The sequence below is a fragment of the Nicotiana sylvestris genome, chromosome 11 (genome assembly GCF_000393655.2).
Source record: "Nicotiana sylvestris chromosome 11, ASM39365v2, whole genome shotgun sequence".
Lineage (NCBI taxonomy): Eukaryota > Viridiplantae > Streptophyta > Magnoliopsida > Solanales > Solanaceae > Nicotiana > Nicotiana sylvestris.
In genome coordinates this window covers 4,701,388-4,719,184 of record NC_091067.1, presented here as the reverse complement: position 1 = coordinate 4,719,184, position 17,797 = coordinate 4,701,388, and the positions used below count along the sequence as shown (strand labels likewise).

The window sequence follows — 17,797 nt, the reverse complement described above, 5'->3', positions numbered from 1 at the left end:
AATCTCTTGTATAAAGGACGAAAATTGTAGCTTCACTTCTCCACAAGAAACTTTCATATATCCAGATTTATAATTTCCCTTTACCTCCACGGTAAAAGTTCCAAATCCACTTGTTCTATTTTCCTTAGTGATGGAAAACTCGACGTAATCATCCATTATCTTGACAGGAAAATTACCAAAAATCACTTGTATTGACGTACGCTCTTCTTTCTGTTGACGATGAAGCCCTAACGTATTCAACCAAAAACTATGTCCGTGGTAGGAAATTGAAGCCTCCATATTTTTGTACTCAATTTCACCATTATAACGATTTTCGACGACGAAATTGATAGTAAAGTCTTGAGCAGAAAGGGATGATTCAGGCCATGGTAAAATACTAATATTAGAAGCTGTAATTGCTTCAATTGAAAACTTGGGAAAAGATTTCTCAGAAGCCTCAATGAATTCCATCCAAAAACCAAAACCAATCAAGGAAAAGAGAAAGAGAATAGTAAATAGCACCATAAAAAGCTCAGGATCTCTATTCCATAGGCGTTGCGTTGAACAAAAAGGGCATGGTATTTTTGGTGTCATCTGGCGTAAACAGGATATTCACCAAGGGGATTTAAAAAATAAAAATAAAAATAAATACGTGAATAAGCTAAGGAGATTCAACATCTAATATATATATATATATATATATATATATATATATATGCGACTTTCTCTTCTTCAAGTTGATTAAGGAATTGCAAATTTACTGGGAAAATAACCTAATTATTAGTGCCTCAAATATCGGGCAAGTTTATAAAAATACGTCTTTTTTGTTCCAGAAATAAACGAAGAAGTAGCACTTCAATATATTTTAGTTTTTATTTAAAGTTATATTACATTATAATTCAAAGAGTTTAAAAAAAAAAATTTAATGTCGGGAAAAGTTGTGTATATGGTTTAGTCATCGAGAAATTAGTTTTTGAAAGGTTCTTAAAAATTATTTTTCGGAAATTAATAGGCACAATTAGAGAGAGAGAGAGAGTGTTTAATACTTCAGCTCTCCAGTAGTTATCATTGTTATCTTCATTAATTATGTTCCTATAACCTTTCTCAAAGAATCCGTCAAAGAATTAGTTTGCTCATATTTCCATTATTTAATAATAATACTATTTTCTATTAGTATACGTATTAGTATTAAGTAACTTTATCCGTCAAAATTTAGACATATTATAATAGTTTATCTATTTATTTTTTTTGCCTCTATTCATATCCCGACTTTTCATAACTTTCATCTACTTTATTAACCGCACACTTCGATTTGTTAAAATTCTATCTTAAAAAAGGGGGTCGTATAGCTATTTAATTTAATGAAAAAGGGGCATTATAGATCACTTCAAATATGCAAAGCCGATGAAATATTTTTTGTAAGTTGAAATTATATTTGATTAAAGAAATTAAACACTCATATAAGAAAATGCATTTAAGACACTATTGCTCGTACTAGATCCTTCGAGGTTGGAACACCCAAACAATCTTGATAATATTTTACTCGAAAAATGGTATATTAACATGTAAAGTGATAGAATTTTTTTCTACCTTAACTACAATCTGAGTTTGGATCCTGATAATATTTAAACTCGAGAATGTATCACGAACAATGTGGTAGGGTGATAATTTTTTCCTATTTTAACTAAAATTTGACTTCAAATCCTGAGTATGAAGATCTCTTTCAAGAAGAAATGCTTGCAATGGCTAAAATTATTAGTATCAAGATTATTGGTATTTATATTGGAAATTGGAATAGAAACTTAATAGGCGTTTAGCCATGTGTTTTGGAAGTTTTTTTTCAAAAAATAATTTCAAATATGTGTTTGTTTATAGAATTAATCTAATTTTTCGAAAATTTTGAAAATCAAAACTTCAAATCCCAAATACAGCTTAAAACTTCTTTTTGGGACAAATTATGATCATTTGAGACTTTTTAGCTAAAAGGACAAAAAGAAGAAGGACTTTTTAACATGTCAAAGCTTGCCTCAAAATTCACGTCAAAATACATTTTCAATTTCAAATAAAACTTCACCCAAATTATTTTTTTAAAAAAAATATTTAAGAATCGATGTCCAAATGGGTCGTTAAAGATCCCAAAGTTGGAACCTAACTATAGCATTAAGTGCAAAAATTTGGGTCACATAGGTGTACTTAGTGCTCGTTTGGCCATAAAAAGGCATTCATTTATTTCAATTTTTTTAAATTTTTTTTAAGAATTATTGTTTGGTTCTGAATTTCAAATTTTACTTAGAGTTTAATTTTTAAAATTTTTCAAAAATTTGAAAAACTCCAAAAAATTATGTTTCAAAAATTTTTCACTTCAAATCACTCACAAAATCGAAAATAGCTCCAAATTTGCTCCTATCCAAGCACAACTTTAATTTTAAAATACCATTTTTACTTGATTTTTTTATTTTATTTTTTTCCGGAATTTCACAATTCTTATGTCCAAACGCCCACTTAATTTGAAAAATTCACCTAAGAAATTCTTGTAATCCAAACAATTACTGACAAATTATATTTTTTAAATCATTCCCCTTCATTTAACTTCTTTTATTCTCCACAAAAATCTTCAATTTAACACTTTTACCCCTCACCAAATCTTATAAAAACATTTAGCTTTTCCCGCCCACTGAAATTTCCACCCAAATCCATTCCCCCTTCTCTCTCTCCCTCTTCTATCTCTCACACATAGTCACACAGTGACACATACAACTGATGGAAACAATTCTCTCCAAAAACTACACACCAAAACCCTCTTAATTATCAATCTTTATGGTTTTAAAAATGCCTGATTTTGGCAATCTTTTGGACCCAAATATTGAAATTTCAAGTGAATCAGATAGCCAAATCCAGGCTCTTGTTGTTTCTGACCCAAATACCCAAATGGGGTTCCCTATTTTGCATAAAGAAGATGAATTGAAACTTGAAAATAGGGGTTTGAGGCAGTATGGTGGTGGGTCAGTGGCGAAAAAGAGTTTGGATGATTATGTTAAAGATTGGGTTCAGAGGAAAGTCAATGCTGGTGTTGATAAAAACAATTGTTTCTTGCCATTCCTTGTTCATGCTCCTAAATTGGTAAATTTTCTATTCATAGTTTCCTCCTTTTAATGATTCTTGTTATTGAATTTAAAGTATATCAGTAGAAAATGTAGTTATGTGGTTTCTACTATTACCATTTGGGATTGCATGAGATATACATTCTTCTTGTTATCTTGTATTTTTCCTTATTAAAAAAATGTAGAAAAGCAATAACATTAGGCGATTTCTTATCATTTGTCTAAGTCTAGGTTGGTAGCGTTACCTAGTGGTCAATGAAGTGAGGCGAGAATTATGAGATCTTAGGTTCAATGATATTGTTGATGAATTTAAAGTATGTTAGCTGAAAATGGAATTGTCCATGATATATACATTCTTCTTATTATCTTGTATTTTGTCCTAATAAAAAATGTAGAAAAACAAAAAAACTAGGTGATTTCTTCCCAGCTTAAGTCTTGTTGTGCAGAGTTACTTGGTATTAGTTGAGGTGCCTGCAAGCTGGCACGTCATAAAAAGGCCCCTTATTCATGCTCTGGAATTGGCAAATTTCTTCTTCTATCTTTTTCCTAATGATACTTGTTAATGAATTTAAAGTATGTCAGGAGAAAATGTAGTAATCATAAATTGCTAAAGCATGCTTATTCCTTGAAGTTAGGTTTGAAATAGGTAGAGTGTTTCACGTCGCATAGAGAGAGGTTCACTTTAGGACCAGGGCAATAAGGTGTGCAATGTCGTTACTCGTAAGCTCTATCTTGAAGGGGCAATAGTAATATGTAATGATTTCACTTAATCATGGTTTGTTGCAATTCCTTTGTCCATATAATTGTGGTGTGTTTGCAGTTAAGTATCCCACTTTGTTGATGAAATGAGTTGTTTTCCCCTTACATGGTTTTGAGTAATCCTTGCCTCATGTACTGGCTTCTGGAGTTGATTTAGGTGTAAGGTCTATTTTCTTAACATGGTATCATAGCCAAACCTATTCTAATTCTTAGTTACCCATTGTTGGCCTCCATGTTATGTTGTCCATGCTCCAGATGACAAAACCTAGGCACGTGGGAGAATAAATTGTTTATCTCCTTACATGTTGTTGAACAATCCTCAACTCATGAGCTAGTTTTTGGGGTTGAGTTAAGCCCAAAAACCTAGTTTTGGTAATTGTTCTTGAATTATAAATGTATGTATACTTTGATTTATTCTTCATTTGTGCATTTTTTTTATGGAAACCCACACTTTATTATTTTTCGGCTTAAAGCACCAAGAGAACTCTATGCTATTTTTGGTTTTTAGCATTTCATAATGCTAGAGTCAAACATCATGACCTTATCTCAACATGGCTCGACTACACCTTGTCTCCATCAAAGTAACAAAGGGAATTTGAGAATCTTTATCCCATTGGCGATCGAGAACAACAATAACAACAACAACCCAGTATAATCCCACTTAGTGGGGTCTGGGGAGGGTAGTGTGTACGCAGACCTTACCCCTACCCTGGGGTAGAGAGGCTGTTTCCAAATAGACCCCCGACATCCTTCCCTCCAAGAACTTCCCACCTTGCTCTTGGGGAGATTCGAACTCACAACCTCTTGGTTGGAAGTGGAGGTTGCTTACCATTAGAGCAATTCCTCTTGTGCTCTTTAATGCAAAAATAATTAATCTTGTGCTCTTTAATGCATGATATTATTGCATTTAGGCTTCATTTGTTTTTTTTTTAAGATTAAGACGTCTGAATCTGAATACACATCTGAATATTAAGATGTGTATTAAGATTAAGACATCTGAATCTGAATACACATCTGAATATATTAAGATGTATATTAAGATCTTAATACTAAATAATTAAGACTGTTTGATTTTTTAACATCTGAATGTATACAATTTATCTTCATTTGAAAATTAATAAACATAAAATTCAAATGAAATACTAACTAATCTAATATTCTATCAATAAAATATATAGTTTTTTAAAATATGATAGTTGTTGGTGGTGATGGCTAACGGGTGAATGTCGACTAAAGACAGTAGTTGGTGGTAGTTTTGGTTGATGATGGTGGTTCATGCTAGTATCTAGTAGTGATTAGTAGTAGTGGCGATTATGATTGAGGATGGTGGTGGGTGGGTGGGTGGTGGTAGGTTATAATGATGGGTAGTGCCGACTGTGGTTGTTGATGTTGATGGGGTGGTTACTTGTGGTAGTTGAGGTGGATGAGTGTTGATTGTGGATGAGAATGATGGTGGTCGGAGTGGTGAGATAGTGGGTGATGATGATCGATAATGGTGGCGGCTATGATTGAGGATGATGGTCGCGTGATGGTGGTGGTTGAGTATGGTGGTGGTGGCAACATGGTGGTAGTTGATAATGGTAGGTGGTGGCGGCAGTTAATAATGAATATGTGATAACATCTTAATGAAATTAAGTCTCTGTTATAGATCTTAATCATACAGACCTATTCAGACCCATTAAGTGATTGTGAAGTTAAAAAAACAAACACACTTAATTAAGGTCTGAATAATTAAGATTCAGACTTTAAAAACAAACGCACTTAGTGTCTGAGATCTGAATGATTAAGATTCAGACCTCCATTAAGTGCAAACAAATGAGGCCTTAGTATGGTAGCATACTATTGAATGAGTGGGATTGAGAAGTAATTAGCTCACACAGGAGAGCAGCCTTTTACCCTTTTCTGTTAAAAGTTTTAGGAGTGCATACATTTGTTTAGATGTTATATTTGATCAATTGTTTTCAATGGTTTGTAATGTTTTGTCAGGTTGAGTGCTCTGTTTGCCAAAGATTAATTTTTCCTGGTGAGAAGGTAGGATGCTCTGTTCGAGATTGTACGGGAGTTTTCCACTTAAAATGTGCAAAAGAAAGACTTGGGTTATCTTCTCCCAAAACATTTAAGTGCCCTCAGCATGTAAGTTGGATTTTGTATACATCTTGGCTGAATGATCATAAAACACATTTCTTACTTAATATGTTTGATTCGAGATTTGATTAGTACGATGTACTCTCAGTCACTTTGATTTGTACAACAGTTTTAGCTTTTCACATTTTCTTTCTTAAACCTTTGCGATTTCCTGCCTCACCTTAATAACATGCTAGGATCTTAGCTTCACCAATGTAGTATACCACTTGTATCTGCTGCTTCGATTTGTGCAGTAGAACTAAATCTCTAATCTTAAAATTGAAGGGGGGGGGGAAGAGTTCCCTCCATGGAACTTTTACTTTTGAGCTGAGTTATGATCTATCTGGTAGACTAAAAGATTAATATCATTTCTCTTGTACATTTTCCCATCTATAAGATAGAATAGTTAAATACCATGCCCTTGTCCTGAGAGGACCAGTATAACTAGTGTGTATATGATGTTTTCTTGAATAGGTATGTTATGTTTGTAATAAAAAGATACATCTCTGGCGGTGCATCAGATGTCCACTAGCATCACACGATAAGTGTGCAGCATTTCCAGAGCACGTGGTTCATTTGAATGATCAGCCAGGGCGAGTAATTTGTTGGAAGCATTCTGCCGATTGGCATTTGGAGAAGGTCAATCTCTTCTTTTGTTCATCAGCACAATTTTTTTTCTTTTGGATAAGAACATCTTCTGGAAAACAATAATGAAGTGATCGTAATTCGTAATGCAGAATAAACATTTGAGGAACCACTGTCTTAAATGTTTTTTCTGTGAATGTTACTTTTTCCTTTTTGAGACTGCAATATTTGACAGAGTTTGTGTTTTTTCATTATTCTTGTGATCCATTATTCCTCCCGAGGACATGGCTCTTGATAGGAACATGTGGAGGTCGAGCATTACGGTGGTGAGCTAGGGGGTAGTCGAGAGTTCTTCCCTCTTTGTACCGAATAGACTGATAGGGTTTTGTTTAGGTTTGTTAGCGGTCTATGCTGTGTTCACATGGTTGGTTGCATAGTTTTGTGTTATTGTCCTTTCCCTTATTCGTTGTTGTTATTTTCTTTCTGGCATCTTTTGTTGTTACATGCCTTTTCTTTTGGCTTCTTTTCTGATATTATTGTCTCTCTTGTTGAGCTGAGAGTCCTTGAAACAGCCTCTCTACCCTTTTCAGGGTAGGGGTAAGGTCTGGGTACATTCTACTCTCTCCAGACCCTACTAGTGGGATTTTACTGGGTATGTTGTTGTTGTTGTTGTCGTCTTTGTGATCCATTATTCCCCATTGAGCAATAACGAAATATAGATGATTGAGAATTCCACGTTCTTTTCTAGTTAAGTTATTGTGATGTTATCTCTGTGACGCTTTTAGTATTTGAGAAAGCTATGAACGGAAAGTAAAATAATCCAATATATAGTAGTTTCTACTGCTGGATCTTTATTTTTGATTGATTAGGCTGGATGACTTGACAGGACTGATGTATCTTGTTTGATAAGCAGCATGAAGCCCCATTGAGTAATTTTGAGGTTAGACATTCATTAAACCATGTTTTTTGCTTGTGATTATTAGATGTAAAGCCTTTCATTCATTGATAAAAAAGCCCTGAACTAATAGCATAGTAAGACAGCATAAAAAATATACAAGTATAACCATGAAAATGTGGCTCAACCCCACTCGTTTACCAAGTTAACTCAATTATCTATACAACAAGGTGCTCGCTTTATAGTTTATACTAAAACAACAACAACATACCCAGTATTATCCCATACCGTGGGGCCTGGGGAGGGTAGTGTGTACGCAGACCTTACCCCTACCTTGTGAGGATAGAGAGACTGTTTCCAATAGACCCTCGGCTCAGGAAAGCATAGTTTATACTAAAAATATATATCAAATAAAAAGACGGTTTTATACTTCTTTGATCTGTCTACTATACTTTTTTTGAAATAGTAAAAATTTTATTGATAGAAGGTACCAAGATGGTACAAGTAGTACAATAACAAAGGGAATGCAGATCAAAACATAAAGAGCATAAAGACTACATCTACTGTCTGCCCTCTAGCAGGTTCAAGAAATCCGTCTACTATTCTGGAACACTTTTCTATCTATTTCATATCAAATAAGTCAAAGGAAAAAAAAATTACACACTCATATACACAATGCTGTTCTCCGAGTTGTTTTTTTTTTCTTTTTTTCCAGATAACAATCTTCTATAGCCCCCGACTCGGCACTACTTTATCCATTTTCTACTGAAACATCTAATGAAATATTGAACAGCAAAAATACAAGGGTCTATACATGTGATTGGACCAGTCCTTCTTCATACTCTTTAAGCAAACAACACCATTTGCTATTAGAACTGCATCAAGAATTTGCTTTTATCCACAAATAAATTATGAAATGTGAAGGTAAGCTTAGCCATTACCTATTTTACTCTTTGTGAGCACATGTATTATTAAATTATCTGCCAAACCAGTAGGCCTAAGTCCTATGTCCTTCAGCACCACTCTTCTTTTGGGTAAGGACAATAAATGAAGAGTTATAACTCCTCCTTGATGGAGCCCACGTGGTAGAAATACTTTAGGCCATCCATCACATCATAACTCATACTCTCTTAGTAGTGAATCAAAGAATGAATCCATATGGTCTTTGCTATGTTGTCGGACTCTTCAAAAATGCTGATGGGTGCGTGTCGAATCCTCTAAAAGTAGTGCATTTTTGGAGGATCAGACACGGGTGCGACAACATTTTTGGAGAGTCCGAGTAACATAGGGTCTTTGTACCTTGTCCCCCACACAATGCACTTTTTTACAGCACCTCCATCTAACTCCATTCCACCCCTTTCTTTTTTGTTATATAATTGGTAATAAAATCATACTATTTCCTATTTCCCATTAGTTCACTACCATCTATTTGACTTTCTCAATATAGCTATATCATTCAATGTTTGAAGCAAAACTTTTAGAGGCATAAGCTCAATTAGTTCTTTTAGATACTCAGAGAATCTAGAGTTCTCAAAATATTGATGGATAGATTGTCACTTTCTCATTTATTTCTCATAAATGTTAAAGATCTCACGGTTTTAAGAACCCTGGGACTTAGTTTTTTCGAGAAGATTCTGAATAGTGTTTTCTTTTCTTCAGTTTGGAATCCTTATCAGATTTACTTATTTTAACCTTAAATTACAGGAGATATTCAATCATTTGCCTTTACCATACATGGAGGAGGAGTTCAAGATTGACATAAATTGGAAAGACATGATTGAAAACAGATTTGAACCACCACCATACGTGCATATCAAGAGAAGTATCCTTTGAATGATGTCTACCTCATTAAGAAATAGTAGTACTATTCACCAAGTTAGTTTGTCAACAGGAAAAGTAATACTATGCAGCCAAACCTTAACTGAATTAGATGTCTACCTCATTAAGAAAAAACGTGATGGCATTAATGCTGATATTGGGTGCACAAACTGCAGATCTACAGAATGTTCGGACAATTGTGTTTGCAGGTAGTGCCAACCGTTGCATGGTTTTCTAATCTGTTCTCGTCACACTGGATGTTTCTCATATTCCATGTCAAAATGCAAGTATTGGTGCTATGATTCCTGATGTGAATCCTAGGGAGTGATGATTTATTTTCTGATGCAACTTAGAGAAAGTATTGTTTGTGCATAAGTGTCTCAGTTGCAGGATAAGGTCCTGTATCGGAAAGGTTCTAATGATAAAATATTAAACCCCCGAAAAAAGGTTGAAAAGAATTTTCTGAATCTTATGTTCTGGATATTGTCATTTTTGCATTCTGGGCATAATATCTTTTGCATGTTGCAAAGTTAATAGGCAAGTCAAGCTATTTTATACAACAATTGAAGGGAGTAGTTCTTCAGTTTACTGCTGCATTTTCTACATTGTGGTCTGTTCGTTATGTACAGTCTTTCCTTGTCCAGCATGTTGGATACTTTTAGTGGGAATAGGGTTCCAGTAGCTGCAAAGTTGGTTTATCTGAAAATGTTTGCCAAACCGAATGCAGTATATTAGTCTTCCATTTGAAGATCTCTCTCTCTCTCTCTCACACACACATATACATATATATATAAGGAGCTTTCTTGACAGTTAAATTGTGACTTAATAGGGTTCAATGCATAAGTTGTTCGAAGGCGTGCCGTTGCTCTGATATGTGCTCAAACAGACCTTTTCGGAGAGAGAAAAAGATAAAAGTTGTCAAGGTGACTCATGTTTTGATACTCAAGTTTATTTAAAACCCAGCTTGTGGTTTTGATTATCATGTTTATTAAAAGCGGTAGAATATCTTCATGCATTATTGTGGCTGATTCTTTTCTATGTCACAGACAGAACTTTGTGGTTGGGGGGTAGTAGCAGCTGAATCCATAAAGAAAGGTGACTTCATAATTGAGTACATCGGTGAAGGTGATTATTTTACAAGTGAAGCTGTCAACTCTTAGATACTTTTCTCAGTACATTTCATGGATTCACAAGTCACTATTTACGTAACTGAATGTTGTGATTATAACATCTTTCAACCATTCCTACCCATAAAATGTTATGCTCTACAACAACTACGCCTCAATCTAAAACAAGTTTGGGTCGACTATATGAAACCTCACTCATCATGTCACTTTGTTTAAGCTCATCTTGGATTAAAATAAACATAAAAATAAAGTACTAAAAGTGCTCTGCATGTTCTGAAAAGGTAATATATTTGTATATTTTACAAATATACACGTAAAAATCTCTGACATATAAATCTCTGACGGGGCGAAAAGACTAAAAAACCATTGAACGTAAAGTACACTGTAAAAAAGATGACCAAAACATAGTCCCAAGTCCTAACTAATTGATATTGCATTGTACCTCATTTTTTGCTAGGTCTGTATGGATTCCAAGAGAAAGTAGATCCTTTGATACAATTTCCTTCCATATGATTTTAGGTCTACCTTGTTCTCTTTTAGCACTACTCACTATGGTTTTACACCTATGGATCGGTACATTTGGAAATCAACGCAGGATATGCCCAAACTATCTCATGCGACCCCTTTATCCTCCACGTGGGCTAGTTGCTCCTGTCAAATATGGTTTTTAAATCTTATCCTAATTTATATGACCACACATCCATTTTAGTACCCGCTGCCCGCATCCCTGAGACACATTTTTTTCTTGTGGATATGTGAATTATAGTGGCACAATATTCACTCCCATATAACATTGCTGGTCTTATAACTTCTTAGTAGGGCATGCCTTTCACTTAGGTAGGTATCCTTCTATCATATAACACTTCTCCATTTCAACCACCCTTTTTTTTGATGAAGTAATGAGTTTTATAGAAAAAGCCATCAAGAAGATGCAAGAAGTACAAGAGGGGGAAAGAGTCAGCTTTGATACAAAAAAGAAAAGAAATACTAGGCTAAAGCAAAAGAGCTGACAAAATCCAAAAAGTTAATATGGCAATCTACAGGGGCTAAATACTGCCAACTAAATAACCAAAGGAGACATCTAGCTTTAAGTGTGTGTGTTGGAGTTGATATCCCATCAAAACATCTGCGATTCCTTTCTGTCCAGACACACCAAAAGATACAAGCAGGGATCATCTGCCAGACTTTCCTGATGACTCTATCAACTTTCCAACCAGACCAGAATTCATAGACTTCTCTGATGCTTAGTGGCATGACCCAACTGAGATCAAAGATAGAAAGAAACATGCACCATATGTCTGAGGCAACTGAGCAATGTAGCAAAAGGTGTTTGTTGGACTCTGAATGTTGCCAGCACATAAAACATCTGTTAACAATTGGCATACATCTTCTGTTAAGGTTGTCCTGTGTTAAACAAGATTCATTAAGGGCTATCCAGCTGAAGCAAATGATCTTTGGGGGAAGACTTGTCTTCCAGATGTACTTCCAAGGCCATCTATCAATGATTTCATTAGTTGAGCATAAATGAGAGTACCCTGCTTTTACTGAGTAGAGGCCATCCATCCACTTAATATTGTCAGCAATGTTGTGGTTGACTGAGTATCCCTCTAATTTAGCCAGGAGACTCAACAACTGTGGAATTTCCCAGTCTTGGAAGTCCCTTCTGAATTGGATTTGCCAGCAATTGTCTTGCCAATTCTGAGAGATAGAGGAATCTTGATCATTAGCTATCTGGTAGAGGTCTGAGAATTCATTCATTAGGACAGTCCCTTGTAACCATCTATCCTTCCAAAACCTGATGTTGATGCCATTTCCTAACTTGAAATAGGTATTCATAGAGAATTCATTCCAAAGTTTCCTGATAAATTTCCAAGGCCCAACTCCATATGGTCTTCTTGACAGATTGGTGCATCAGTGGCTTTGAGATCCATGAATTGCAGTTACCACCTGTTTCCATAGCGTATTCCCTTCTTGACAATATCTCCATAGCCACTTCATAAGCATGCACTGTTATGTATGTTGAGGTCCCTGATACCTAGTCCACCAAGTTGCTTTGGCATGGTAACTTTTGACCATTTCAACCACCCTATTTTGATTCTATGTGTAATATCTTCATCTATCATACCATTCTCCTGGAGCATCGAGCCTAGATATCTAAATTGTTTGTATTTACGTAATGCAATCCTGTCTAATCTCACCTCAACTTCACTTTTCTTTTGCTGACAAAACTTGCAGCGCGTATATGCAGTTCTACTTCATTTATCCTAAGTTCTTACTCTCTAGAGTGCTTTTTCACAGTTCAACCTTTTGGTTGATGCCCTCGTTGGTTTCATCAATTAGCATGATACTGTGAGCAAATAGCATACACCACGACATTTCATCCTGTATAGTGTTAGTTTGCTCATCCATAACTAGGATAAATTAATACGCGGTCAATGTCGATCCTTAGTGTAAACTTACAATCATGGAAAACTCTACTACTATTCTCACAACAGTGACAATTCCTTTACACATCCTTTATGGTACTATATATATAATATGATTTCCTTTCTTCTCCAGCACCCACCAAATGACCATTCTTGGTACTTTGTCTTATACTTTCTCTAAGTCAATAAACACCATATATAGTTCTTTCTTCTCTCGCGAATAATTTCATCGATCTTCTCAGCAAAAAATATAGATTCTGTTGTGGATCCATCATGCATAAATTCAAACTGGTTCTCTTTACTCGTGTAATATCTCTAAATTTACGCTCTATGACTCTTCCCGAAGTTTCATCATATGTCTCATAAATGCCACGATAGTTTGTACAACTTTGAATATCTTCTTTGTTTTTATATATCCTATCTGAGTACTCTTTCTCCACTCGCCAGACATCCTACCACTTTTCTGTGAAACGTTAAATATTTTGGCAAGCCATCCTACTCCAGCCTTCCCAAACACTTCCAGACCTCTATGGGGATACCATATGCACCACAGCTTTCCTAATCCTCATATTGTTCATGGCATTCTTTACTTCTGTCAGCCTGATTCTACGAGTGCAGCTAAGATATCTATCGTACACAAATGTATGGAGATTGATAAAGTTATTTCTCGTGGTTCGAGTTGAACAATTCATCAAAATAGCCACTTCATCTCTCCTTGTCTGATTATATCTTGTCACACCTATTAAGAACATAAAATGTTATGTATAAAATAATGAGTATTAAAAGATAAATTTAAGATGAAATGGTTCGTCTGATCCTAACAACCGTAGGTGATGTCAAAAGCCTCCTGCATTTTCTTTTTTCGGAAACCTACTTTTGTTTGAAATGTTTTATAGGATCTGATCTTCAGGGCATTAGCTGATAACTGAAATTATTACCTGTTACACTTTTGACTAAAGCATTGGGATTCTTAGATGCTTTTCAGCATCTCAGTCTTATGTTTGAAAAGAGGTTATACAATTTTGGATTGCTCACACTCACTAATCGAAACTCATATACTCCCTAGCATTTGACAAACCAAATTTTGGAACAGAAGTCCCTTAAACTACTATAAACCAGTGCCCCACCTCCCCCTGCCAATGTTTGGGTTTACTCCAAATATTAAGAACCTATGCCACATATTTTTATGCATTAAACATACTACAGCCAATATAGATGTCTAGATGGTCTTCGAAGAGAATCATATTGTGATTTAGGATTCCCTACTTTTTTATGCATCTCGTATGCCGGGAATTCTCAATTATCATAATTAGATTTACCTTTATAAATAAAACAAATAGAATATACCATATGAAAGGTATTAAATGTAAATCCTTTTCTTGAATCCCAAGGGTCTATTTGACATTTTAAAATCTACTTGTTTTCTTACTATTGTGTCATCCACGATTCCTTGTACAGCTCAGCAGGCTCATCTACCTGAAATGTACAATGTAAAGCAGAGGACTTCTGCTAGTTAATTCGAATACAGAAATGTCAAACTCTTTTGCATCTAAATTTTCTTTTGTGACCCATTTATGTGCATTCATTATGTATTTCATTAAATGTTGAAACATTTTGTTTTTGTTTTTAGCAAGCATGTTATGCTTATAAATTGGTAAGCCTATTTTTTTTGTTTTGTTTCAGTTATTGATGATGCCTTGTGCGAGAAAAGGCTGTGGGATATGAAATATAAAGGAGTGAAAAATTTCTACATGTGTGAATTACGGAAAGATTTCACAATTGATGCAACGTTCAAAGGAAACTTGTCTCGCTTTCTCAACCATAGCTGTGATCCTAATTGCAAACTGGAAAAATGGTTAGTTAACTTCTTCTAATAGCGTATCCCTTTTTCAGCTGTTTTGATTACTATTTGAGATCTGATGCTAGTGATATTTGACATGAGTTAACTTACTCCATTGACATCTTCCTGGATCAGACTAGAGCTGTGAATTTTGAAATGAAACATCAACGTGAATTTTGCAAAGGATATAATCAAATACTAACATTCCAGACCTCCACTTTTTTTAAGTTAGATGAACATAGCCCTTAAACCACGCTAAAGAATAGGTACATGGATGTTATTTGTGATGTCATGCTTTCAAAGTAATATAGGCTCTTCTAATTTTTGTCCGGTTTTACGATTTATTCCTTTATAATTGAATGCTAGAGGAAATTATCGAAGTTATTCATTCTACACTGTTACACTTCCAACTAAAGGGGAAGTTAATATTAGACCAGCCGAAATCCCAGGAATAACAGTCATTCAATTTATGTGCATGTTGCCAATCTAGGTTCTTACGAGTTATGACACATTGAATGCTGAACTATGGCATTTTTCAGATGATGTGATGGCTTCCTTCTATAGGCATCTGATCTCTGTTGGTTAGTGGAAATTGTTTGGGATGCCCTCATCTGTTAGTGTTTAGTTTCTACCAAGTCTTCTCGCCATATCTAACATCCAATCTTGTTTAGGAATTGGTAATGAATAGACATACGGATAGAATGGCATGGATTTTATTTTTCCTATATAGTAATTCCCACATATATATACTTTTTTCCCGTTCTTTTGATAGTCACAGATTTATCATTTCTTAGGTTGCAAGTGTTACAGTCTGACATATTTGATTCTTCCTTTATGCTCATTGTGTGTCGTGATCAACATTATAATGGTTTTACTTTTATTGCCTATTAAAGGCAGGTTGAAGGTGAGACTCGAGTTGGTGTCTTTGCTGCTCAATCCATTGAAGTAGGAGAACCTCTGACCTATGATTACAGGTATGCTTCTTTTTGTTTGTGGTAAAGCTATTTTTAGGTTCTTGTATTCTTCTTGTCTATCTAATGTTTGGCGATACCTCCAAGTTATCTTTTAACCTTGTGTCGTTATACATAATAATATATGTTGATTTGATTCGTATGAGCTAAGTGGCAATGAAGAAATCTCCTGTTTATCCAAAGACTATTTGGCCATATCATTTTCTGTGATATGTGGCGTGTTTGTAAATTTCATAGAGGAAGCTTCCGGTTATGTCATATGTGATTTTGTTTGATTTATCGTTTTATTTCACCAAAGTTGTGGTAGTATTTTCTTATAGTCCTAACGCACAACATGAGGCAGACAATGTCATGTTCATGTTTCCAAGTAGTATATAGTATTAATTTTAAGAATTACACTTCACAACATGTGCATTCGGCTAATTAGCTCAATCTGCAACATACATTCTGCTTTTCAATCCGAATAAGAGATCTGATTTGTTCTTATATGCAGATTTGTGCAGTTTGGACCAGAAGTAAAGTGCAATTGTGGAGCTTCAAATTGTCAAGGCTATCTGGGTAGCAAAAAGAAAATTGTGACTACACTGGACATCTGTTGGGGTACGAAACGCAGGAGAACATCTACGTCTTGCCTAGCGATCATTAAATTGAATACGTGTTAGCCAATTCTTTTATTTGGTCATTTGTTTTTGTATTTTGCTGTTTCCACTAAATGCAATAAACCAAAACTGAAAAAAAAAGGAAGAAAGGAACAATGGTTTTGTTGTATGAAGCTGTTACATTGGCCACAGATACATTGATTTATACTGTTATACACCCTTTTTCAACATAGTTATTTGAGCATTGATTCTCTCATTCTTCTGAATTGTGCTAGAATCCTCATTGTAAAAGATGTATATTTTTTCATTTCTTTGCCTTCTTTCAATTCTAACTGGATATGTATGATTTTCTGGTGCCTTCTTTTTTTATTGCATGAGTAAAACGTTGAAGAAGGGAAGTCTTGCAGGAATAGTAAAGTTATCTTCGTGTTGACCTATAAGTTATGAGTTCGATCGTAGAAGCAGCTACTAATACTTGCATTAGGGTAGGTTGTCTACATCACACCCCTTGGGGTGAGCAGGGTTGTAAAAAGCGAGCGCTCCCTTGCTTAAAGCGAGAAGCAAAGCGAGGCGAGGTATCTGGCGCTTCTGTTAGCTGAACAATAACAACAACAATGAGAACGACCAGTAAAATCTTACAAGTGGCGTCTGGGCAGGATAGTGGGTACGGAGACCTTACCTCTACCTCGAGGGGTAGAGGTTTTCGGTAGACCCTCGGCTCAAGAAGACGAAAAGAATATATCAGTACCATCAACAAAAAACCATAGAAATAATAACATCACAAGAACCAATGCGTAGATGGAAAGCAGAAATAATAACCAGTAAATAAGGCTCGACTCTATGAAAAAGGAAGAGTAGAGTAAGCGTAGCAGATTTACAGAAGCGCTCGCTTCCCCTAAAAAGCGAGAAGCGATGAAGCAATGCGAAGCGTAAGAAGTGAGCGCTTCTCTTTATAACTGGGCTGCCAACGTATTTAATTAACAAAGCTATCTTTTTTTAAAACACCATCGAGCAACAACAATAGAGAAAGAAAGAGGAGACCTAGGGTTCAAGTTTTCTACATTTTTCAACTTCAAGACCATCAAGTTTGGTCCCAGGTATGTGATTTCTTCTTCCTCCTCCTCCTACTCCTTCACTATTTCAACGTCCAAAACTGGCGATTTTTTTCCCCTTCAGTTTTTCTCTGAGGTATGTGATTTCTTCTTCCTCCTCCTCCTACTCCTTCACTATTTCAACGTCCAAAACTGGCGATTTTTTCCCCTTCAGTTTTTCTCCGAGGTATGTGATTTCTTCTTCCTCTTCCTCCTCCACTGTTTCAGCGTCCCCTTCTTCTTAAAAAGATTGAAATGCTGTCATTTTTTCGTTTCAGTTATACTGTCCTTCTTCATATACTATGCAGTATTTATTTTAATATTTTTTTAAAAAATTTCGCTTCACTTCAAAAAAGCGAGCAGTTCGCTTCTCGCTTTAAGAGAAAAGGGGCTTGTCGCTTTTCCTTGCTTCACGCTCTTCACAACACTGGGGGTGAGACTCTTTCTCGGATCCTGCATGAATACGGGATGCTTTGCGTACC

General features: G+C 35.3%; 1 protein-coding gene across 2 annotated transcripts; it reads left to right on the top strand.

Moving 5' to 3' along the window:
* The first annotated feature begins 2,665 nt into the window (after nucleotides 1-2,665).
* Nucleotides 2,666-16,480, top strand: LOC104249268 (histone-lysine N-methyltransferase ASHR3). 2 transcript variants are annotated; one of them, XM_009805661.2, is made up of 11 exons: nucleotides 2,666-3,099; nucleotides 5,826-5,972; nucleotides 6,438-6,602; nucleotides 7,462-7,488; nucleotides 9,148-9,265; nucleotides 9,374-9,470; nucleotides 10,091-10,184; nucleotides 10,308-10,386; nucleotides 14,498-14,669; nucleotides 15,548-15,628; nucleotides 16,119-16,480. In XM_009805661.2, exons 1-11 carry the CDS (start codon nucleotides 2,797-2,799, stop codon nucleotides 16,285-16,287), a joined length of 1,452 nt encoding a protein of 483 aa, XP_009803963.1. In that variant the 5' UTR covers nucleotides 2,666-2,796; the 3' UTR covers nucleotides 16,288-16,480. The 2 variants fall into 2 exon arrangements, with proteins under 2 accessions (XP_009803963.1, XP_009803970.1); XM_009805668.2 differs by lacking the exon at nucleotides 7,462-7,488.
* Nucleotides 16,481-17,797: the final 1,317 nt, after the last annotated feature.

Bases quoted from the DNA above. Each gene is read 5' to 3' on its own strand.
- LOC104249268 (XM_009805661.2), top strand. From the start codon at position 2,797: ATGGTTTTAAAAATGCCTGATTTTGGCAATCTTTTGGACCCAAATATT. The intron at 7,489-9,147 runs GTTAGACATTCA...CTTAAATTACAG, and splicing joins CCCCATTGAGTAATTTTGAG to GAGATATTCAATCATTTGCC. The intron at 10,387-14,497 runs GTGATTATTTTA...GTTTTGTTTCAG, and splicing joins AATTGAGTACATCGGTGAAG to TTATTGATGATGCCTTGTGC.